Source organism: Heterodontus francisci, chromosome 5 (assembly GCF_036365525.1).
Source record: "Heterodontus francisci isolate sHetFra1 chromosome 5, sHetFra1.hap1, whole genome shotgun sequence".
In the NCBI taxonomy this organism is placed as follows: Eukaryota; Metazoa; Chordata; class Chondrichthyes; order Heterodontiformes; family Heterodontidae; genus Heterodontus; species Heterodontus francisci.
In genome coordinates, this window is record NC_090375.1 from 121,399,437 (window position 1) to 121,423,938 (window position 24,502).

Here is a 24,502-nt window from a genome sequence, read left to right on the forward strand (position 1 = left end):
CAGATGGGCACAGGCCCCATAGGCAGGAGGAGAATAGCTGCCAATTTCTCCCTCTGTAGCAAATCCCTGAGCCTATCACAGCAAGTCTTTGCTGAAAGCCTGGTGTGATTTCTCCAGTGGAGGCCAATCCTATGTGTAAAGTTTCGTGGGGTCAACAGTACAGGTACAGAACAAACTGAAGTCCCATCGTAGATGTTCCAATTATTGAAGCCTTAGGCCATTGTTCCGACCTCAGTCTTTCTCAAGTAAAATAAATATATTAAACTAAATATAGGGAGCTAAATTCATTATGGCTCATTTTGGACATAATAACTGACAGTACACATCCTGTGCATGCCCAGACCAAGAAGCTGAGGACCATCCTAAATTGATCCTCAGATCTCAATGTGATCATGAGAGCAAAGCTGCCACTGGAGGTATGATAGGTGTGGGCAGCTCATTCCTACCACATAGCCAAATGGAATTTGGGCCACTTGTCTTGTTGCAGCAGCCTTCAGATAAGTCACAGGAAGGGAGGAGAATGTCAGGTGGGCCAAGTATGAGCCAGCAGCAGTCCACAGTAATGCTGTGGAGTATTCTTGCTCCTTCTGGCCCCACATTAAGGAAAGTATGAAAAAAATACTTAGGCCCTGATTTTAAAGTGGGAATGGGAGTGAATCATGTGATCCCTGAAAAGGACAGGGAACCTGGAGAGTCTGGGGACATGGACAACTGGTCAATCTCAATGACCAGGTTCATTTACATAAATTCTCCCAGCGTTCCACCTGAACCTAGCCAGATCCACTACCTGGCTGGCAGGTGGAACCAGGGCTTTTGGCAGCAGGAGGTGGCAACCAGGGGTCCATGTGAGCAGGCCCCAGCTGTAATTTGAGCAAGGGTGTTCTGGAGGCGATCAGATGATGTGGGGGCCTTTGCATCGCTTTCTGGTGACAATCAAGGCAAACCTTCTGATCGTGATCAAGGTTCGGACAAGAGCCTGGAGTAAGGAAGGCCCAAAGCTTCTTTGTGAGGCTTGGACGAGCACTCCTGCTCTTCCTTGCCCACAAGAAAACATTAAATAAATTTTTCAAACTTACCTTGCTGCACCTCTTCTGGTCCACAATTCCCCTCCCAGCCTCACAGAGAAGCCATCACCACTTGCCCTCTCAGACCTCCAATTACTATTGCTATTGGGTCCCAGTTGATATCAGACCTGATCTGTACATTTATGGAAGGATCCTGCATCCTTCTTACACCTGTCCTACTCACCTGCTCAAAAGGACGTCGCAAGAAGACAGCAGAATCAGACAGGGCGAGTGACTGATCTCATTTTAGATACCTCTCACCAGTTTCCACCAGACAGGGGAGTTAAAGTCAGGGTCACACGTTTTATTGTGGCTGCCCCAGCAGTCCCTTTCAGGACTTTTGGTTCGGTCCCTTGTAGGCCAGATAATGCTGAGAAGAGCAGGCAGAATGCCTGTCCCACTTCAGGCAGATGCATTCCATGCATGGTTCCTGAAACATGTACAAGATCCTCATTTCCATATTGAAAAAAGACCTGCGCTCATCTCAGGCGAGGACCTGGCAGGTTTACCAGGGACCTGAGCACACGCGCAAATCAGGCACGGGTCTTTCCACTGTTGAATTTATCATTGTTATGGCCATCTTATACCCATCAAATGGGCATTCTACCACATTCTACCACACAGTTCCAAAAAATGTTAAAGCCTCCTTCTGTGCAGTAAATGACTCTAAGTGAAGTGACTTTACATACTTAGACATTCAGAATTTGTGCTCTCAGCTCCCTACACCAGCACTGATCAGCTGAAGCCTTGCAGTTCTCAAGTGCAACAGAAGGTCTCAAGGATTTCTAAACACACAGGTAAGTGCTTCCTTAAATGTGGATTATAGGTTTTTCTGTTATATCCTGGTAAGAGCTAAGAACATAATAATAAATTAAAATATTGTTAAAAATGTATATTGTGAAATGAACAATACCTTTGGAGATATAATAGGAAGTTCACCCATGTTACATATGCACTGATAGTACCAAACTGCCACTGTATTTGATGTAAGACATTGAACATCCAAGGAATTACAAAGAGAATTGATGCCACATACATAAGGCAGTCGAGCAGATTGGTTGAATCAAGCAGGTATTGACCTCGCTGTTTATTAAGACAAAAGAAAGTTAGCACAGTAGTAATTCATGCAATCACAGTAACAGTTACAATATTATTTTAATTTTTCAAGAATTACTGTAGGGATTGATCAGTTTGATGTATGTTGCATTCTACTATCCTTCCGGATGTGCTAGTCAGGTGGGTGCTGTTTCAAATTCTCAAATATTTTGGCTTATTTCAAGTTCTACTGACCTGTCACCTTAGCAGGAATCAGTGAAAATATATGAGCCAAAATTCTGCATCCGCCCCAACCCCAGGAGCGGGGCAGAGGCAGGTGGTGGGGTGGGGAGCATAAAATCCAGCAGTGGGGGAAGTGACAAATGGCCACCTGCCCCAAGCCAATTGAAGCCTTTAAGTGACCACTTATTTGTCACTTAAGGGTCTCCTCCCGCTACCGCTAGTAGATTACCAGTAGCAGTCGGACACTTTGTCAGCTGAGGAGACCGCCCATTAATGCCAGGCAGCCTCCTTGCGGCCCCCCGATCAGGTACCCTGTGCCACACAGAGGGCCCCCTGAGCAGTAGAAGCCGCTCCCAGTGGAGCACCTCCCCCACCTTCTGACCGACTCCCACCCCACTCACCAGGACCCAGCCGATTGTCGCCAGCGAGGCCCAAAACCCCACTTATCATTTTTGGGGCCGCGTTCCTCTTGCTTCTCATGCTGGGTGTAATCCCAGCAGTGGCCACCATTTCTAGTGGCGCTGCTGGGACTGGACAGCTGCCAGCCTGCCTCAAAGGGGCGGAAGTCCCGCCCGTGGCCAATTAAGGGCCTGGGCTATGCAAAATCGCTAGCGGAGGCGGGCTTGCCCCCACTTCTAAGGCAGTAGGCAGGGCCTCTGCCGCCACATAAAATTCCAGCCAATGTAGCTTTAGAAACTGTTTAGCATCATCCTTGTACTGCCCTCCCTGATTTAGCAGATTTAACAAGATCTCACTAATCAACATAGTATTAATGGCTCAATTTAAAAAACTATTCAAAAACATTTTTACATTCATTTAGTGTATACAAAATTAACTTGGAAAAATGCATTAACTCACACTTCAGTTTAAATAGCAAATGTATGATAATTAGTATTAATTATAGAATCATGGACTATGAGAGGAAGGAACCAAAAGAGGAAGTACAAGTTACACCAAGATTGATTTGTTAGCCCCACCTCTGCTCGAGCTGGCCAAGCCCTGAAGGATACACCTGCCAGATTGAGCCTGATCAGAAACCAGCATGAAGGAATAATCTACTTCATTTTCTCCTGACCAATGTATCTTATCTTTTTGCTCATAGATGGAATGTGGGCGTTACTGGCAAGGTCAGCATTTATTGTCCGTCAATAATCGCCCTTGAGAAGGTGATCATTTCTTGAACTGCTGCAGCCTGTGTGGTGAGGGCACTCCCAAAGTGCTGTTAGTTAGGGAGTTCCAGGATTTTGACCCAGTGATGTTGCAGGAATGGTGATTTATTTCCAAGTCAGGATGGCGTGTGACTTGGAGGGAAACTTACTGGTAGTGCCCCATTCGCTTGTTTTCCTTGTTCTTCTCGGTGTCAGAGGTTATGAGTTTGAAAGGTGCTGTTGAAGAAGCCTTGGCAAGTAGCTAGATTGCATATTGTAGATGGTTCAAACTGCAGCTACGGTGTGTCAATGGCGGAGGGAGTCATAGAGTCATAGAGTTAGACAGCACAGGAACAGGCCCTTCAGCCCATCGTGTCTGTGCCGGCCATCAAGCATCTGACTATTCTAGTCCCATTTTCCAGCACTTGGCCCGTAGCCTGGAATGCTATGACGTTTCAAGTGCTCATCTAAATACTTCTTAAATGTTGTGAGGGTTCCTGCCTCCACCACCACTTCAGGCAGTGTATAACAGACTCCAACCACCTTCTGGGTTAAAAATTTTTCCTCAAATCCCCTCTAAACCTCCTGCCCCTTACCTTAAATCTATGCCCTCTGGTTATTGACCCCTCCGTTAAGGGAAAAAGTCTCTTCCTATCTAACCTTTCAATGCCTCTCATTATTTTGTATACCTCAATCAGATCCCCCCTCATCCTTCTCTGTTCTAAGGAAAACAACACTAGCCTTGTCCCGGCAGACCCATTGTGTCAGCTTGCTCCTGCCCCACTGAACTTAGTTCTTCCTATCTAGACTCTATCTTTCCTCCGCTGGTCCAGTGTCTTCCCACCTACATCCGTGACTCTTCTGACGCCCTACGTCATTTTGACAATTTCCAGTTTCCTGGTCCCAACCGCCTCCTCTTCACTATGGATGTCCAATCGCTCTACACCTCCATCCCCCACCTGGATGGTTTGAGGACTCTCCGCTTCTTCCTGGAACAGAGGCCCAACCAGTCCCCATCCACCACCACCCTCCTCCGCCCTTTTATTTTCTCTAATTGGCCTGGGTTTTAAGTGTTTTTTTCACCTTTCCTGGAGATTACATGGCTTTGGGGTGGAGTGGGGAGTGTATATATTGTGATGCACAAGACATTCCATTTTTGTGCGACAGGCTGGATGAACCAGAGGGTCTTTTCCAGTTATCTTTTTTATGTTTTGTATGTAACCCAACAAGCTTACTTCAACAGCATTGTCCAGTCCTGTCAGTTCTAACAACAAGAAGGATAACAGCAACAGAATCTTGAGAATATCATCTCCTCCAAGTTATATGCCATCCTGACTTGGACATATATCCCCATTCCTTCATTAGTGCTGGATTAAAATCCTGGAATTCCCATTTTGGGAGGGCCATCACTACAATAATTGCAATATTTCAAGTAGAAGGTCCACCATCACCTTCTTAGGATAACTGGTGATTTGCACTAAAAGCAGTTTGCCCACAGTCACCCACATCCCAAGAACAATATTTTTAAAAGGAGGCAACTGACTAAAAGGTGCAGAAGCTACCTGAAGACGCCAAAGCATCTTAAAATTAAGACCTCAAATTGGACTTCAAGTGCTGGCTATTTTGAGACTGTTACAGAGTGAGAGATAGCCGCTCCCGATGAGCAACAAAAGAGCAGGCTTTCCACCAGTGTCCCAGTGTTGACTGACAACCTTCTCCTGGCGATTCCTGGAGTTGGCAACAGAGAGAGCTGAAGGAAAGGAATTCAGACAGATTCCCAGCTGCCACACAGAATGGTACTCTAGGCCATTATCCTACCAATTGCAGTTAGGGGCAGGGATGCAGTGGTAGGCCTCCCCACTCAATTTTTCTTCATTTTCTATTTTGATCACTCCTCATCTCAGGCAGTATTGTGAAGCAAATCCAGCCCCAAAATTCTTGCACATATTGCATGCCATTGCACATTTCCTGTAACTTTTTATGTAACACTTCTAGTATTACTTTGGTGTCATTCCTAATCATAGGCTTTCTTTACAAGGCAAGCAGACATCTCCTAGAAACAGCTTAAATACAAATTTCTGTTTACATTTTTAAAACAACGCACGGAAAGAAAAAAAAGTAATTTCTTGCTGGTTTCTGGGAATCTTCTCTAGGAACGGATATGCCATTAAATTAACCTCAGGATTTGTTTATTTCCAATAATAAGACCTGGTCACATTAAAAGGATCATATGATGGTATTCTGTGTGCTAAAATACAGGAGATTTGCTACTTGCATTTAATGAAGACTGAATGTTGAAACAAGAAATACTTTCATTTTCACCAGTTTGGTCTGATTCATAAGAAAGCATTCAACTCATTAGTCAGATGTTAAAAATTGAAGGTCGGTATCGAGAAGAGAACCATGCTCAAATGTTCCTTTATGTATCTTACCTGTTGTAAAAGTTGATAAACCTCCTTACATAAACCAAGAATGCTCATGACAAATACAAGTATTGTGCATGTTTTATGCAATGGCGATTCCTGTGGAAGGAACAAAAAGTTGAAACTGGGCAACTGCTCAATGCTATGTCAGTATTCCATCTGACACAAGTAAAAAAAACCTTCAAGTAATTAAACATAAGGATCTGGAAATTCCACCCCATTTGCAGCACAGAATTCTTATAATTTGGGTGGGAATGAAGTGATTTGGGTTGGAAACTGTTTCTCTTGGGTTTCTGTCCTGTTATGAGACATTCTGATTGCCATTAGGAGAATAGCACAGGAAGAATAGAACAGCCTATATTCAAAATTCTGAACCATGCAGACTTAGGTTAAATCAGCCTGAGAAGCTGCAAGATTCTCCCACATTAAGATGCTGCTTCGAAATCTTATTGCCCCCATGCAACAGGCATCCAAGTAATGCTGGGAAACATCACCCATTCCTACAGTACAAATGCCTCCATTCCCTGGATTTGGAGTGTTCCAGGCCAGAGCAGACAGGCAGATATAACACTCATGTGCTTTATTTCATTGGTGGAACAAGGCTTTCAGAATTTCAATGCTAATTTCCTTTAAGCTTTTTACTCATAATCTATGCATTTTACCTCATTTATCAGAAATAGAGGGCGCAAAATTCAGAGCTACGGAAGCCAGAGCCTCCATCTGCTTCCGGCACGATGTGCTGTGCATGTACCGGAAGCTTCCTCACTGGGCAGATCAAGATGTTAAACAGCCTTACCAGCTGATTTGACATATGATTTACAAACTTGGTGCGTGCAGGTCAACTCAACGGGCTGAAATTTATACTTCCACTGCCGAAATCGATGGCAGACGAAAACGAAATAGCCTACACATAGCGGAGCCGCCATGATATTAAGCACGGTGGCCCCACCCCCTCCCACCCAATGACATGGTGGGGGCGGGCTGTCCCCAATATTTTGCTTAAACAAAGAGCAGATTACCCATTCAAATGGTATTTATCACAAAATGCTGAAACTGGGAGGAAATTAGTAAGCGATTGATAACCATGTAGATGAGAAAAGGCCAGTGTGGTGCTCAGATTCAAAAATGGTGACAAAATAGACACAGGAAACTATTAACTCATTACTCTCAATTTCATCCCATGTAAAATAATAGAACTGATTATTAGCAGTAAATTTAAGATTTATTCATACAATAACAACCTACTACAGCGTCTAGTTATTAGACAACTATTAGCGTGGGAGGAAATACTGGGCCTGGTGCTTCAAGCTGGGATCACTACTATTTCTAATTTTACAAAATGACCTGAATTCAGAAAGTCAATGAAAAGTAGGCAAAGTTGTAGATAATACTAAATGAGGAACGGCAGTTGAATCAAAAGAGGCAGTGAAGAAATTACAGAATAAGCTGGGCAAAATATGCAAATCTTTATTAAAGTGAATTGTGCAATATTTCTGGCACTTCAGTACATGGGCAAAAATGAGATAATAAATTAACAATCCCCATCTTGCAAAAAGAACTAAAGAATGGCTATCCCATGAACAGACCTGATATTTCCTCCAGGGGACTGTCACTGCTTCAGTAAAGTTGAGGGCACTCTGTGATTCATTGTCGAAAGCATATGGTCGTGAAACAACAATGAGGAATGTTAATGGTAGAAGTAGTATTGAAAAGAGAGCCATGTTAATGACATGTGCTTTAAGTCCATACGCCTGCCTAACAAAAAATAAGTCAAATATATTAGTCTTTTGTAAAAATAACCACAAAAAAACACCCTTTATCTCCTCTATGTATACACTCGGATGGAGATTACTAGATAACACATTTTTTTCACATGTATGAGAAATTAAACTATAATGTTTGTAGCTGGTTTTGTAGCTAGGTAACAATTGTAATTAAAAAGAAACCAAAGCTCTCAAAATGCCATTCGGCTTTAATGATATTGGTGTGATCAGCAGACTAACATGTACTTGAAGATTTTTGAACCAGATCTTGCTGGAAAAATAATGATGTGCTTGTGAAACGCATCGTTATTAATGTGCAAAACAGCCAGCAGCTTCAGAAGATTTAGAGATACGCCATGAATTGTGAACTTCCAGATTCTGTTTATGGCACTGCACTATTTGCTTTGCACAAACTGAATCTCACCCTTAGCCTTCCTATTATTTGCACATTAATTGCTCATTAAATGCATCACAGAAGAATAAATCCAGCAATTAACAGAGTAAGCACCTTTTTAACAATGTGATCATTGTTATTGCAGTGCCAATCAATCTCTCTGGCCCAAAAATTGAACAATTTAAACTGTGCAGTTTGATTCCATCAGGTGGTAAATTGTTCTTAGAGATTTTAAAATAGTCAAATTTTAAATTTTGACAGCTATTTCTTACATTGCCTTTCTGGCTCATTTTCTTTCTCTCCAAATCCAATTTCTTTTTTCTACCAGATTTGACTTAAATCCACTCTAATTCACCCTCCTTCTCAGTTTCTTTCTCAATCCTTAGATTTGATTGGTTAATGAGATACACTGTTGGTCCTACCATTCACTGAAGTCCCGATGCCCTGTTACCCTTGCCACACTGTTGTCAGCTCACACTTCGCGCAAATTATGGTGTAAAAGTGGTTTGAACTGAAAGGTGCAGAAAAAATCTAAGGGGTATGTTTTGAGCTGGCTTGTTCCAGCAAGATCTGGTCCATTATGGTCTGTTCAGTAACTACTCGTGTTAAATAATTAACATTAATTTATAAATGCAGGCTATCCTGCACTAATTTGATCTTTCGATCTTATTGCTAATAGCAAGTGTTGAGAATATAGACAAAGAAAATGTACAAGATAAAATGTCAGATAGGCATTTTGTTAGAAAGCGATATAGTGCCTGCATTATTAAAGATAAAGTGACAGTATGGATGGAGTATTAACTAAAAGATGGAATGCAGAGGGCAGGGAATTTTCTGAGTACATGCCCAAATCACTTATGTAAAGCAAAATCCTAATTAGATTCTCGGTTAAACCATTAGTTATATCCTGCCAAATCTTGTCCACGACCACTGCATATAGAATAATTCTGATAAAACACTGATGGTTCCTTGTCATCAGTGCTCAGAAAATGAGTAGCACTAAATCAATCTTTTTTAGATTGGCAGAATATAACTGTAACGAGCTGCCACCATGTATTGAGTTCTTTTTATGTTGTCTGATGCAACATAAATGAGATTTGCCTGTAAGCCATGGCTTAGTTGGTAGTACACTCAGCTCTGAGTCAGAAGGTTCTGGGTTCAAGTCCCACTCCAGGACTTGAGCACAAAAATCAAGGCTGGCATTCTAGTGGAGTGCTGCACTGTCAGAGGTGTTGTCTTTGGGCAACGCAGTGGTTAGCACCACTGCCTCACAGCTCCAGCGACCCAGGTTCAGTTCTGGGTACCACCCGTGCAGAGTTTGCAAGTTCGCCCTGTGACTGTGTGGGTTTCTGCTGGGTGCTCCAGTTTCTTCCCACAGCCAAAGACTTGCAGGTTGATAGGTAAATTGGCTGTTTTAAATTGCCCCTAGTGTAGGTAGGTGGTAGGAGAATGGTGGGGATGTGGTAGAGAATATAGGGTTAATGTAGGATTAGTATAAATGGGTGGTTGTTGGTCAGCACAGACTCGGTGGGCTGAAGGGCCTGTTTCAGTGCTGTATCTCTAAATAAATAGTACTGAGCTACGTAGCAAAGTGACTCTGGCTCCAAGTCACATGACTGTGTCGTGGTACTTAGCCCATTAGCATACTAAGATCTTAAAAGGACATCACTCTTAAAGGCAATCATACAACAATAACTAATGGTTTAACTGACAACCTGATTAGGATAACTTATACTTTATATAAGTGATTTGGGCATGGCATAGAGAAAATAATACCAACATTTGCTGATGTTACTAATTTGGCTTTGTAAACTGAGCATGGTTGCAGGACATAGGCAGGTTAGGAGCCTGCTATGATATGTGGCAAATACAGCTTTAGGTAAATAACTGCGAACAAAGAACAGTACAGCACAGGAACAGACCATTCGGCCCTCCAAGCCTGTGCCGATCTTGATGCCTGCCTAAACTAAAACCTTCTGCACTTCTTCACAAGTAGTACATTTTGGGAAAAATAGTGAATGGAAATATGCCCCAAATGGTAAAATCTTCAATTGAATAGAGAAATCGAGGACTCCAGGATTGCAGTTAACACAGATATATTTAAAAGCAGAATTACAATTGGAAAAAATGTAAAATGGAATTCTGGGTTCTACATATCAGAGTATTGGATACAAAAGCAAGGAAGTGAAGATAAATGTGTACAAGACTAAAATATTGTGCACAGCTTTGGGAACACCACTACAGAAAGGGCATTAAAAAGTGTCAGCCATGGCTCAGCAGTAGCAGTCTCATCTTTGAGTCAGAAGGTCAGCGGTTCAAGTCCCATGCCAGAGACTTAAGCATATGATCCAGGCTGACAATTCACCTCAACTCAGTGCTGAGGGAATGCTGCACTGTCAGGGGTGTTGCCTTTTAAACTGAGGCTCTGTCTGCACTTACAGGTCGATGTTAGTGGATGTTAAATATCCCATGCACTTTTCAAAGAAGAATAGGGAGTCTACCCAGTGTTCTGGACAACATTTACCCTTCAACCAACATCATTAAAACAGATTATCTGGTGATTTATCTCATTTCTCTTCATGGAACCTTGCTGTTTGCAAATTGGCTTTCACATTACAACAATGACGAGACTTCAAAAGTATTTAATCGTCTGTAAAGTACTTTGGGATGGCTTTGTTCTTTCTCTAACCAATTCTACCATCTTAGGATCCAACTTTATTATGAATATATCTGTTTTTGTGTTCAATATCTTGGGTGTGAATTTATCCTAAACATTTATCACTCTTTGAGTAAGAGGTCCTTTCCCAAATCTGGTTGAAATTTACTTTTCACCAATTTTCATGTTCTCTGGTCCTACTCTCTTGGCAAACTTTGAAGTGATATTTTGGGTTTACTCTGTATACATCATTTAACATGTTGTGTACCCTGACAAGATCTACTCATCACTTGTTTCTTTCAAGACTTCAGTGCTTTGTCACTGTTCTCAAAAGTAAAAGTTGGGACTGCCAAATACGCAAATACCTTATCCAATTTCTGCAATTAAAACTTAGGCATGCCATAATAATGTATGAATTGCTATATGGTAGGGATTGTCTAAATGCATCAAGTATAAGTGAAGAATTTTGTATTTAAAAATAGTTTTAAGCTTCAATTAAGAACCTCATATGCAAATATGCTTAATAATTACACCAGGACATCTTGATAATCTGTTCTTAATCCAACCTACTGCATACCATTTCATTTTAAGAAACTGTTTACAGACTGGATGATTCAAAAGTTCTTCTTGATTGAATTGGATCATAGCCTAAAAAAAAAGAATGATTTCAACAGAATCAATTTCAAAAATTAATAAACGATGTTTACCAAAATGACTGTTCAAAAAATTAGTATATGTAAAACTAAGAGATGAAACAATGCAATTATCCTCTATATGACTCATGTGCTCTTTGCCATGAAAGATATAAAGGGCTTACATAAGTGACCTGTAAGAAAAACCCATTATGCAATGCTTTAACTCTGCACCATTACAGATGTAAAATTACATTTAATTAGGGTACTCAGAGCCAATTTTCAACAATAATCTGATGCAGAAAAATTGGACATATTGCATCTTTGAAACTTTTATGTAAGATGCAATTTTATATAGTCTTCAGATTTCCCTGGAAGGATCTTGGGTCAACAGCACTAGCTGTCAAATTCTGGTAGGCAGGCAAATCTTATGACGGCATTGTTCCAGGTGGTGCAATGCAGCAGTGCAGTAGTGAAGTTTAGTTTCAACATCAGGAGTTGGCAGCTGACAAAGGTGATATGGCATTTCCCTAAATGGATTGGAAGATTCATAAGATTTGTGAAATTCAATTTAAATGGGAAACACATTCTAGGATATGCAAGAAACAAATATCCCATGTTAGGACATTGGGCTGAATTGTAACTTTCAGACCTGCTCACACTGGGGGAGCTGGCAGCACGTTAGGAACTCGAACTTTTCATTAGTGTATTTCTCAGCATCTTTTTAATCCAGCCACTGCATTTGTATCTGACATCTGGGTTTCCCGACCAAATAAAGCGAGCAATCTTGATGACAACCCGGATCAGTCTCTTTCAGCCTTACTATTCAAAGGGTCCCTGCAAAGATCAGAATTGAAGGTTGGTAGATGTGTGTAGACAGAGCTGGAACCTTCAGAAATGGTGCTTCAACATGGCAAAGCAGCACCATGCTTCAGCACTGTGTCTTTGGAAATGATGCTGTGAGCTATCAAGGCCCACGGGAAGATGCTGTTCCCCATAGATAGGAGGAAGAAGGCTGCCTTTGAAAGCAAGCAGGCATGGCTGAAAGTGGCAGCAGAGGTTAGAAGCAAGAGTGTGTTGCTTCACCCCTGGGTGCAGTGCCACCAGAGGTTCCATGACCAAATCAGGGCAGGAACTGTGAGAGGCATGGTACATTCAAAGACAAACCCCCTCATTCTGCCTTTGCAAGCCTTCTCCTGTACATCACTCCTCATACAAAAATGCCTTGCTGATCCACCCAACTCTCTCTGTCAAGGCACCTCTTCATATCCCCATGGAAATAAGCTGACATGGAGGGAGGCCTGCAATGAGGCCCACAAGCATGGAAATGGCAGAAAGAGATAGTTACAAATTGAAAGGGAGCTCTTTTTCCAAGCTGGCAGGTGAGGTCCACCAGATTTCAGCGGGATCCAGGCCATGGCAGCAACTCCCAGCCTCAGAGTCAGAAGTTCAGATGTTATTGTTGCCATGGTAGCCACAAACCATCTCAATATCTCCCTTTCCTTCATATCCAGATGATATGCAGGAGTAGAGGAAACAGTAATGCTCCAGGTTGTGGTCGAGCTCCAGGTTGCAATCAAGCATCAGGTTGTGGTCAAGCACCAGGTCAGGGCCAAGGTTGGTTCATGGTCAAGTACCAGGTCGAGGCCAGGGTAGATCAAAAGCTAGTTTGGGAGCCTGAATGTCCTTGAATGTGCATATGATAGATTTGGAAACAGAAGCTGATGTTATCAAGCAGGGAGATCAAGAGTTGTGCTCCATCAGAGAGCAACAAAAACAAAATATGGAAGATGAGAGTAATAGGGAGGGCTGAAGATATAATTCCAGTGTCCACAGTAGAAATTAAAGTAGAAGATTCACAACTTATTTTCATCATTGATACAGCTGCAGCAGTTTCTGTTATCTCCAAAAGAGAGTACAAGAAATCCCTAAGTCACATTCCCTTACGCAAAGCTGGTGTGAAATTGACTAAATATTCCAATAACAGTATCTCAGTTTTAGGTCAAGTTACTATTAGGATGGAATATGATGATGTATCCCATTATTTGCCATTGGTGATGGTTGGAGGGAACAAAGTCTCCCTGTTAGGAAGGAATTGGCTTAGGAAATGCAGTTAAACTGCGCTGAATTATTTACAGTCGGGATCAGTAGGGGTACGTCTGACATGGAGAAAGTACTAAGAGAGCGCTAACTGTTTTTTGAGCAAGGAGGACCAAAAGATAAAATTCGGCATCACAAGTCTGAAGTCAAGATAAAGGACAATGTACAGATGACATTTTGCAAAGCTAGGCCAGTGTCTTACATCCAGTTAGAAGCAGTAAGTGAAGAGTTAGATATATTAGCAATATCAGGGGCAATTAAGAGGGTGAAGAGCAGTAAATGGGCTGCACCCATTGTGGTAGTAAAAAAAAGCAGACGGTCCGTTTAGATTTGTGGAAATTATAAGCAAATGGTAAATAAGATGATCGAAAATGATACTTAACCACTGCCTATCAGTGAAGATTTGTTTTCTAATTTAGCCAAAGGGAAGGTATTCAGTAAGATAGTTCTGTCAAATGCATACTTTCAATTAGAATTAAATGACAAGAGAAAGGAATTGCTTACCATTCATACACACAAAGGGTTGTGCCAGTATGAAAGGTTACCTTTTGGGGTGTCTACTGCTCCAGCAGAGTGTCATGGATCAGGTATTAAGTGGGATGAAGGGAGTGTACTGCTTCTTAGATTGCATTCTAATTAGCAGTCAGACAGAGGAAGAGTGCATTGCAAGGTTGAACTAAGTCCTACATCAACTTCAAGAATATGGCATCAAAGCAAAAAAAGCACGTGTTGCTTTATGATGTCAAGAGTAACATACCTGGATCACCAAATAGATGGTGAAGGTATCAACCCAAAACAAGAGAGGGTTGAGAAGACCTTGAAAGTAAAGAGACCAGAGAATGAAGAAGAACTTAGAACAGTCATAGGGATTGTTAGGCATTGTCATGAGATTTTTTTTGTGCCTTTACTACATGCTTGTCTAATCTCTACATTTATATAATCATCCACTTCACAGCTGCTACCAGGGGGCCCATACACGACTCCAGCTACTGTCTTAAATCCATTTCTAATTCTTAATTCTACCCATAACGTCTCCAGTGCCTGATTAACTCTCATTCTATCCTGTCTTATCACAGAAGTGATATCATCCTTAATCACTAAGGCTACTCCTCCCCACTTTCCTTACCTTTCCTGTAGACCTTGTAACCTATTGTATTTAGCTTCCGGTCTTGACCGTCCTGCAAACATGTCTCAATAATGTCATATCCTCCAAGTTGAGTTTGCACCTGTAATTCATTGAATTTGTTCCTCATACTCCATGTGTTTGTATAAAGAATGCTTATTTGGGCCACATACACTAACCTGTCCTTCAGCTCTAATGTTTTTCTCACATCTTTCTTATTTCTTTCTCCTGGTTTAATTACATCTTTTAGTTTTCCCATTACCTGGATTACCTAAAGCACAATTTCTGATTGTTGCTCAATGACCTTCCCTTTCATTTGTTTTTGAACTATTATTATTAATACTACATTTTTCACCTGATCCCTCTCCTTCCCACCCACCCTTCATTTACAAGTTTAAAGTCCTCATGACTGCCTTATTTATCCTTTCCTCTTGGACCCTGATCCCAGCCTGGTTCAGCTGGAGCCCACCCCAACAGTACTGTTCCTTACTGTCCCAATACCAGTGTCCCATGAAATGGAGTCCCTCTTTCCCACACCAGTCCTTCAGCCACATGTTCCCCTCCCTAATCTGCTTATCCATATGCCAATTTGCACATGGTTCAGGTAATAATTCAGAGATTATAACACTTAAGGTCTTGTTCTTTAATTTAGTTTCTAATCCCAAACAGGAACTTTTGCCTTCTCTCCCAACATGGACCACAATGACTAGGGACTGGCGCCACCCCCTCTCTCTCCTACATCTTTTCAAGCAGGTTCGAGTTGTCCTTCACCCTCGCACCAAGTAGGCAACATACTATGCGGGTCTCTCAATCCTGCTTACAAAGAATGCTATCTGTCCCCTTAATTATTAAATCCCCTATAGTTATGACATTACGCTTCCCCTCCTCAGCCCTTTTGGACAGCCTCTTGCATCGAGGTGTCATGATCCACATTCTGACCATCCTTCCAACAGTCTTTATCCTTATCCTCCCAGGTCGCAAGTCTGTTGTATCTGTTGAATAGGATTCGTTTCTGTAGATCCTGATTCTTTATCTCACCTGGTCTCTCCTTGCTTTGTACACTATCGGTCACGCCGACCTTATTCTGAACATGTGCCTCTCTACCAGGTGTGAACAATGTCTGGCCATAAACTCAATTCAGCAGTGGCAAGGCAAGAGAAGGAACAGGAGCCTGGAGATTTCTCCTGCTCCTGTCCTTCTCTGGTGAGCGTGGAGGTTCCAGAAAGCCTTGAGCGGGAGGAGGAGAGGCTGCCCTCCACATCTGGGGCTCCTCCCGGGGCGCTCCAAGTGTGGACACCGGCTCTCAGCCTCTCTGTCAATGAGCCCAAGTCCAGCAGTCACGATGCCTGAGGAGAGTCCTGCACCAGTGCAGGAAACCCTTAGGCAGCCGGGGCCCTCCAGGCCTTAAGCATCCAGAGGACAACCTGCCGAAGTCATCTCAGTCCAAGGGGGCGTCCTGATCAGCAGCGTGCCTCCAGCACAGCTGCTAGCTCAGGGGTCACACCGCGTAAGATCACTTGCAAATGTATTAAGAAAAACACCTAGCCACACCTGGGGATTCACGGGTGTTGCAAATTGGATTTAAATTAAGCGTTCTTTTGTGCCAATAATTAGCCATCACTGTGTGAAACCCATGTTCCATCATGCCTTAATTGTGAGCTTCGGACTTCCACCCTACCCCTTAGTGCAATGCCAATGTGACTACAGCCCTCATTATCATAGCAATGTGACTGCAGACCTCATTAACATATGTTCTCCCATGGGCCCCAGCGTAAATTGCAGCTGGTCGGTATTCAGGGAACACAGATGGAGAAGAGGCAGCAGACTACATGCATGAAGGTAAGTCTTTATTGGATTCTCAGTGAGTGGACGTCAGCTTGCTGAAAGCAGGTCATTATGAGGTTGTCTCCTGCCTCCTTTACATGTCGCTTAACATGTCTGGCCTCCATCGCTATGTTCTCGTTATCCATTACTGCTTGCCCCGTCTCTTCTCTGCGTCCTCCTTGTCAGAAGAGGAGTGTCATTCAGGCATATCCTCCTCATGTAAAGCCTCCCCCCTCTGTAATGCTTGATTCTGCAGAGCACAGCAGACCACCATGATATGCGAGACCCTCACTAGGGCATACTGCAGGACTCCACCAGATGGGTCAAGGTAGCAGAATCACATCTTCAGCAGCCCAATAGCTTGCTCACTCGGGTGGAGCCATGGCAAGTGTTGTACCTCTCCTCCACCGCATTGTGAGGGTTTCTCACGTGTCAGAAATCATAGCCGGGATTTACGGTAGGCGTACGGGAGCCAGCCACCGACTGAAAAGTCACTGGCAAACCCGCATCCACCTCGCCAGGGGATCCAACCCATATTTTGTGGGTCCCCGAGCTTCAACTGATGTGAGGCCGGACTTCCACCCGCTTGAGGTAGGAAGTCCCGCCTAATAGAGCTGCTGGCCACTCAGCGGAATGCCTGATGTACCTCAAAACTCAAACTTACTGATGGCCACCATCTTTTCCAGCAGTGTGAGCCACCACACAGTGACACAACAGTTATGAACCCCTATAATGCCCACCCATAGCCAGCCTAAACCCTTGTACAGCCCCCACATTTTAAAAAATTTACCTTAATCTTTGGATTATTTACTGGATGTGTCCTTGACTATTGAGTTAATAAATCCTTCATCTTAATCCTTTACCTGAACCAATAATTGTATACTAGTCTTTATAATTTAACATTAGAAAATTGGCTAGCTGTGCCTGTGTCTGCGCCTGGGCTGTGTGACATGCTGATCTGCATATCCTTTTGAAGCATGATGGTATATGCTTCTGGCTTCTTCTGTTCTTTTTTCATGTTGCCAACTGTCTTGGTTATGCTGCTTTGGATTACATTTGGTTATTCTTTCATGTGCTACAGCACCGTGAGGGGAAGGCTCTCTTCCTTTCCTCCTACGTTTAGACTGAGCCTCTCTTAAAGCCAGCTTCTTTTTTTCCCATTCTTCCTCTTGCAGTTGTCTCTGCATCTTTTCTTTCTCTGCATGTTCAATATCTCTCCTGTCTCTTCTGTCAAATGCCTCTGCAATTAACCTCACTTTGTCCTTTCTTCTCATCCGAGGTGCCAGCTTCTCGAGTGAAGATGTAGCCTCCAACCTGGATTGCCTCTGTCTTGAGTTGTTCCTGCTTTGTTTATGTCTCATTTCGTGGCCTATATCTTTTGAATTGTGATGGCTTTGGCATTTTTCACAGAACCTCCAGGGACACTGAACTGGAATCCTCAATGCGTTAATATCTCTAATGTTTGAAATTTGTGCAAAAGGCTGTGGAGAAAAAAATCTTTGTTATTTAATCTTGAAGGGGTAATTTCAGCCCTTGAGAATGTTATTTGATGGCTAAATAGGCAGGTTTAAACATTTCTTGCTTTTTTCCAGAAATCTGAAATTAAAGAGGGTGCAAGAACAGAGAGAATTGGGGTTCACATACAAATCTTTGAAAATTGTAAGTTGATAAGGTTGTTAAGCAAATGGGATCCTGAGATTTAAAAATAGAGGTATGGATTATGGGCGGCACAGTGGCGCAATGGGCGGCACAGTGGCGCAGTGGTTAGCACCGCAGCCTCACAGTTCCAGCGACCCGGGTTCAATTCTGGGTACTGCCTGTGTGGAGTTTGCAAGTTCTCCCTGTGTCTGCGTGGGTTTTCTCCGGGTGCTCCGGTTTCCTCCCACAAGCCAAAAGACTTGCAGGTTGGTAGGTAAATTGGCCATTATAAATTGCCCCTAGTATCGGTCGGTGGTAGGGAAATATAGGGACAGGTGGGGATGTGGTAGGAATATGGGATTAGTGTAGGATTAGTATAAATGGGTGGTTGATGGTCGGCACAGACTCGGTGGGCCGAAGGGCCTGTTTCAGTGCTGTATCTCTAAACTAAACTAAACTAAACTTCTTGCAGAACTCCCGATAGACACTACTCCCTTGCAGAGCTCACATTAACAGAACGACAATGGCTTCAGAACCCCCACTTCCCCTATGCTGCAATGGACAGGATACTTTCCATTGCAACACTGAGGCCTCTTGCCTTGATGTCGACAGCTTTTAATGGTCAGAAGCTGAAGGCACATGAGTGCTGCTCACCATTCACAAAATCACAGTGCAGTCACTAAATTGCAAATATTTAAATTCATATTAAACAGCATTTCAGCATTGGGGCATCATTTCCACCAGGGTACTTTCCCGACTCTGACAAAATTGGGAACCGACATGGCGCCAGATTTCTGGGTGGACAGCTTCACTGCAATTCTCCATCCCTCCTGGGCCACCAAACCGGCCTTAAACAGACACACAAAATTCAGCCCACTCTGTGCCAACCACACTGTGTGTCAGCAGATACTGTCTACTTTTGTACACTTTTTTGAGCCACACTCAAGTTACAACTGCTGACTCAGCTTCCTGCTCACAGTAAGTAGCACCTATTCAGGCAATCACTTACTGCTGTTTGATGCAACTTCTTTTGGGATACCAATAGTAACCAGCTTTCAAGCAGATCCAGAGCCATTAATAACAACTTTCTGCCTACAGGAATTCAGCCAAGTCTTAATCCATTGTAGCATCTTCCCACTGTTTCCACAAGATTCTGACTTGTAGAGTAACCCATTGTGATGTATCCTATCAAGGCTTTCTGAAATCCAACTAGACAATTTTTACTTGGATGTCCTCATCCACTAAATGTTACACTTAACTACGGGATACAAGAAGACACACTTACATTTAAAGCTGTTAGCGGTGCATATTGAACCAGTTTCTCCTTTTTCTTGAGTTTTGTGTAGCTAAGTGGACACTGTAAATATATGAAATTGTATTCAATCTGTATAATAAAATAAGATGAAGTTAGAGGTATGTTATAGATATAATATAGCTGATCACAGAATCAGATAAGATGCACACTTACTGAGAAGTTTATACTTTTCCTATCTTCTGAAGATTCTGTCATACATCTGTCCAAAAGGCCCTTGAAATAAATGCAAAAATCTCTTAAAGATAGCTATAAAATTTTCGAGGCAGCAGCATACAATTATCACACACCCGTGGGTAACTAAACCTGCTAGAAACATTAGAGTAATTAGTTTATAAATGAAAGCAATGAAGAGAAAGAATTCTACACCAGTGTAGCATTGGGGTAGGGAGACAATTGGGTAAAGTGGGATAATAAAGTAGGAATCTTAGACAAGCTTGATGTTGAGCAAGAGGAGAGGATATTGTATATCTCAGATGAAGTCAATTTTATCAATGTCACAGAAGCACAAAGTAGGTTTATCAGTTTGCAATCAATCCATCCACAGATATTTCAAATATTTAAAACTCCATTATGTGGCACAAGACCAAAATGTATGCCGAATAGGTCTGTGATGCATGGTTCCCAAAATCACCTTGCAGCTAATCTGTGTGAAATAAACTAAGATGGCAATTTAAAACATTTAAGAACACTTTTTCTACACAATAGTTGTAAATGAAGATAAACATAGAAGACATTCCAAAGTATTGAGGAAAATAACAAATTTTCTCTTATCAAGTCCATTCACCTATCATATTCTTTGACTGCTGGTCCGGCAATGCATCAAATTTAAAATTCACATCCTTGTGTTCAAACCCCCCCAAGGTCTCACTCCTCTATACCCTCTTCCATCCTTACAATCCCCTATGATCTCGGTGCTCTTCTAATTCTGGCCTCTTGTGCATCCCAAATTTCCAAAACCCCACCATTGGTGGTTGTATCTTCACCTGCTTAGACCCTAAACTCTGGAATTTCCTCCTTAAACCTCTCTGGTGTTCTACCTCTCTCCTCTTTTAAGACATTCTTTAAACCCTACCTCATTGACTAAGCTTTTGGTCACCTGTCCTAATATTAATAGTTGCTTGGTAGTACAGAACTTGAGTACCACAAGTGGGTGGGTAGAAAATAAATGGAACATTTCCATGGGTGGGAATTCAGCGGATGGCCGCTCCACACTGTTTTCCTCCTTTACATGCCCAGAGCTATCCAAAAATGGTCGTGAATGGACAGGAAAATCTTGCTGCATCTCTGTTTTCAAATTGCATGCATAGATGATGATTCTCTGTTGAAAATCTGGCTGTCTTTCACTGAGCCACATGTTTTCTATTTTTTACCCCAATTTCAACAGACATCTTGAATTGTAAGACTTTAATCAAAAAAACTTTACAGGTAGGTTTTCAGTTTGTCACCTGGGCATAAAAATGACATTGAAGATTGGACGCACAGCATAGTAACAGCCCGATTTGAATTTTCATCAATCATTTACGCAAGTAATGAAAGCAGTGCTGAGGACATTCCCAGCCCTGGTCGGCAAATCTATGACTTCTTCATATTTTGTAACCTATGAAGGCAGGTAGAACTTCCACAAACTCTGCTGGGACTTGGATATTTCTAGTGGCCTTGTTTAGATGCTGAGCCTTCACCTGCCAATGACATGGATAGGCATTTCCAAGGGAGGGCACTTTCTCAGCTGGAAATGCCTGCACCTTCAGCCTTACAAGGGCCCAGTGTAATCCCATAGACCAATGTATTAATTGGAGAAGCAACATATTAGAAGAGGTACAGACTCAAATCAAGCAGGCCCCTTGGTACCTGGGCCGTTGGATACGATTTGGCATTTCTGAGGGGCCCCCCGCCACCCTGACCCAACACACAATGCATCTGAAGGGAGATGGGGGTCTGCAAAATACTCCTAAATGTTCAGGTGCCGATTCAGCCCATTCATACAGAGTGACTATCCCACTGACCCTGCATAATCTTGCATGGTTAGTGACCGAGATCACTGCTCTGCATAATCTTAGCATAATGCTGAGGATCCCATCTCCCAAGCAGTCTCACACTTACTGATCTTGTGACTATTGTAAGGAACTGAAGAATTAAGCATATAGATACTTATGAAAATTTTCAGTGTGCTTTTTATTAATTAATGAAAAAAAGTTCTGTACTAATATACTAAAACGACATTCCACTTTTAGAGAACCAAACCAACTACTCAACAACAAAATTACCTGAAGTGGTTTGCTAAGATTGATACAAACAGCCTAAACTACATACATTGCATTTTTAAAAATCATTAGAGAAATTAACTTACTGTGAAAGTTTCTGGGAGGTGTTCAATCATCTCCAGTATTGGGCATTGCATGGGAGAGCCATGAAGAAAAGCCGCCACAGACTCAGCTAATCTAAATGCATAGGGTTAGAAAGAAGGTCAATAGTAAGTCCCTTGGCAGAATGTTAGGTGTTTTATGTGCACCTTTGTGTTAATTAATCTGAGGATGGTATTGCTTCACTCACCTGGAGGGAGATAATTCACTGCATTGAAAAAAATTAGACACCTCTATACATTCTGGCAGCATCTTATTTTAGCCTCAGTGCTATCAATCTTCCTTCTCCTTCCTTCCAATCCTCTCCTCTAGTCACAATGGAATACTTTACTACACCTTATTCCACAAACTCAAGACTTCGACTTCTCTCACAACTACTTTCCCTTCTTGGCCACGCTTGCAGGGCAGGAGTTTCAGCCCCATATGTGGGTGAGCAGGGAGGCAGGCAGGCATGAATGTACACAATGCCAGCCATGTTCCCGGTGGCGGGATCAGAGTTGGCAGGGCTACCCACCCGCAAGGATAGTTAAAGGCCTATTAAGGCCTATTGTCAGAGGGCGACTGGAATCTTCCAGCCACGTGCAGGCCCCCAGAGGTGTCAGGGACTAGGCCAGCTGCCTGGAGGCAGCCTTCCAGTGGCAGACTGGTGGACCAGTGGTCCAGGCAGGTTTTGAGGCCCTCGCTGCCTGCTTGGCCTCAGCTATGTCCGCAGGGTATCCTGTGGAGGGACACCCCCTCCACAATGGTGGCCTGGCTGCTGAGGGCTATTATGGTATTACTTTAAGGGGCATATCTAAAATAGTTGTCCATCACCAGGCAGGATGTGATGTACAGACCCATATGATCTCCAGGCAGTGGTTGGAAGCAGCTCCAGAGATAAGACATGTTACCTTACCTTCTTAGTAATGCTGTATATAAGTTGGCATCTTCAGTAAAATAATCCACCTGTTAGATTCACCAATCTTGTTTGTGTGATTGGTGTTTTTGTGTTAACATGACATTTTTAAATTTAAATTTAAAAGTTTAAAAAGTTGGAGAGGGCTTCTCAAAATGGAGGTGTCCTCTCTCTCTAATACCTGAAACAGCAAGCTGCTTCTCCCAAGCCAGAGGGCCTCCTATTGACCGCCATCTAATTGGCCAACTTAGGAAAAATCACTGCCGGGTGATTGTTTTCCACACAGTACAGGGTTGTGACCTCCCCCCCGCCCATTTGACTCTGATGTCGGGGTCCCAACCCAAAGGACAGAATCCTGCCTGCAGCTTCTTCCCCTCTTCATGCACACTCTGTTAAGATGCTTCACACATCTTCAAAACACTTCAACAGAGTACACACTAATCCACGCCAACTTTTCTTGCGGAAAATTTTGGCACAGAATCAGAGTGAGACCTCAAATATAGGAGAAGGAAATCCCACCACATTACTAACTCTGCTATTAATGGAGGACTTGGCCATCAATATCATTGACAGAGGGAAAGCAGCACTGGATATGCTGAACCTGGAGGCCAGGCACAGTAGGGTCTTTGTGTTAACTGTATATTAACTGAGTGTTTAATTATTTCAGGTGGTGGGCATTAACTGGGGGATTCACTCGTGCTCCTAGAGGCGCTCGCATGATATGCGTCCTTGGGTAGCGTCCAGCTCATGGCCAAAGCCATAAAGAATCTTAAAATAATAGTGCTCGGCCCCATCTGCACTCAAGGTGTTGAAGTGACTCAGGCGTGTGCAGCACTCCCAGCTGAGCTGATCCCCATTCGGATGGAATTTATCATCAGTGCCAGGCTTGGAAACCTCCCTCATCTTCATCCCCACAACCTGAGCCATCCCTTGGAAAAATTCCCTCCATGTCATTCCACTCTGCACGGTGGGGTCTGCTGTATGAACCGCTCTTGTACACCCTCCACTTCCTCACTCTCGTCAGTCGTTTGGACGCATCGTTGCATTCCATCCTGCCGTGCAGAGGAGGCAGAGGTCCCCAGTGTGAGGCTCTCTACTCAGGAGTCCTCCCTTTCTCCATTCAGGATTTGGCATGGAAGCTGTTGTAAGTGGCGGTCCCATGCAATAGAATGTTAAGTCAATTCAGACTCCCAGGCCGCCTGCAATTTCTGCAGCTTGGAGGAGTCCGTATTTCACAGAGATATAGGGCTGAATTTGGTGCTAGAGGTGGAGCTCCCAGTGCCGGGCTGAAAAGATGGAGGGAGCCTCGCCTCTGCATTTTCCTGCAACCCCCGGAGCAATCTTCTGGTCTTTCTAAATCAAAGTTTCAGGAGGCAAGATACCCATCCCTTTAAAGGGATGGGGATTACCCATCCATTTAGAATGGCACAGTGGTTAGCACTGCAGCCTCACAGCTCCAGCGACCCAGGTTCAGTTCTGGGTACTGCCTGTGTGGAGTTTGCAAGTTCTCCCCGTGACTGTGTGGGTTTCTGCCAGGTGCTCCAGTTTCCTCCCACAGCCAAAGACTTGCAGGTTGATAGGTAAATTGGCCATTGTAAATTGCCCCGAGTGTAGGTAAGTGGAAGGAGAATGGTGGGGATGTGGTAGGAAACATGGGATTAATGTAGGATTAGTATAAAATGGGTTGTTGGTCAGCACAGACTCAGTGGGCCGAAGGGCCTGTTTCAGTGCTGTATCTCTAAATAAATAAATTTGCTGCTGGCCATCAGAGGGCTGGCAGCTCAGCAATATTGGCAGAGCCACCAGGAGTGGTGGCACTGCAGAGCCCTGGGACCCAGGCCCAGCACTGGAACCCTGAAGAAGAGGGAATTGAGGCTGGGTTGCTAGAG

The 24,502-nt window shown here is 43.2% G+C and overlaps 1 protein-coding gene across 1 annotated transcript in view; it reads right to left on the reverse strand.

The window, feature by feature from the left end:
* The window catches only part of trpa1b (transient receptor potential cation channel, subfamily A, member 1b), a 182,105-nt gene that overhangs the window by 40,539 nt on the left and 117,064 nt on the right, over positions 1 to 24,502 (reverse strand). The window contains exons 15-22 of the mRNA XM_068032656.1: positions 21,706 to 21,796; positions 19,512 to 19,571; positions 19,329 to 19,427; positions 11,304 to 11,374; positions 7,500 to 7,668; positions 6,738 to 6,911; positions 5,923 to 6,012; positions 1,978 to 2,147 (exon numbers count right to left, since the gene is read on the reverse strand). Of these exons, the coding sequence (XP_067888757.1) occupies positions 1,978 to 2,147; positions 5,923 to 6,012; positions 6,738 to 6,911; positions 7,500 to 7,668; positions 11,304 to 11,374; positions 19,329 to 19,427; positions 19,512 to 19,571; positions 21,706 to 21,796 (924 nt within the window). The remainder of the gene's footprint in view (positions 1 to 1,977; positions 2,148 to 5,922; positions 6,013 to 6,737; positions 6,912 to 7,499; positions 7,669 to 11,303; positions 11,375 to 19,328; positions 19,428 to 19,511; positions 19,572 to 21,705; positions 21,797 to 24,502) is intronic.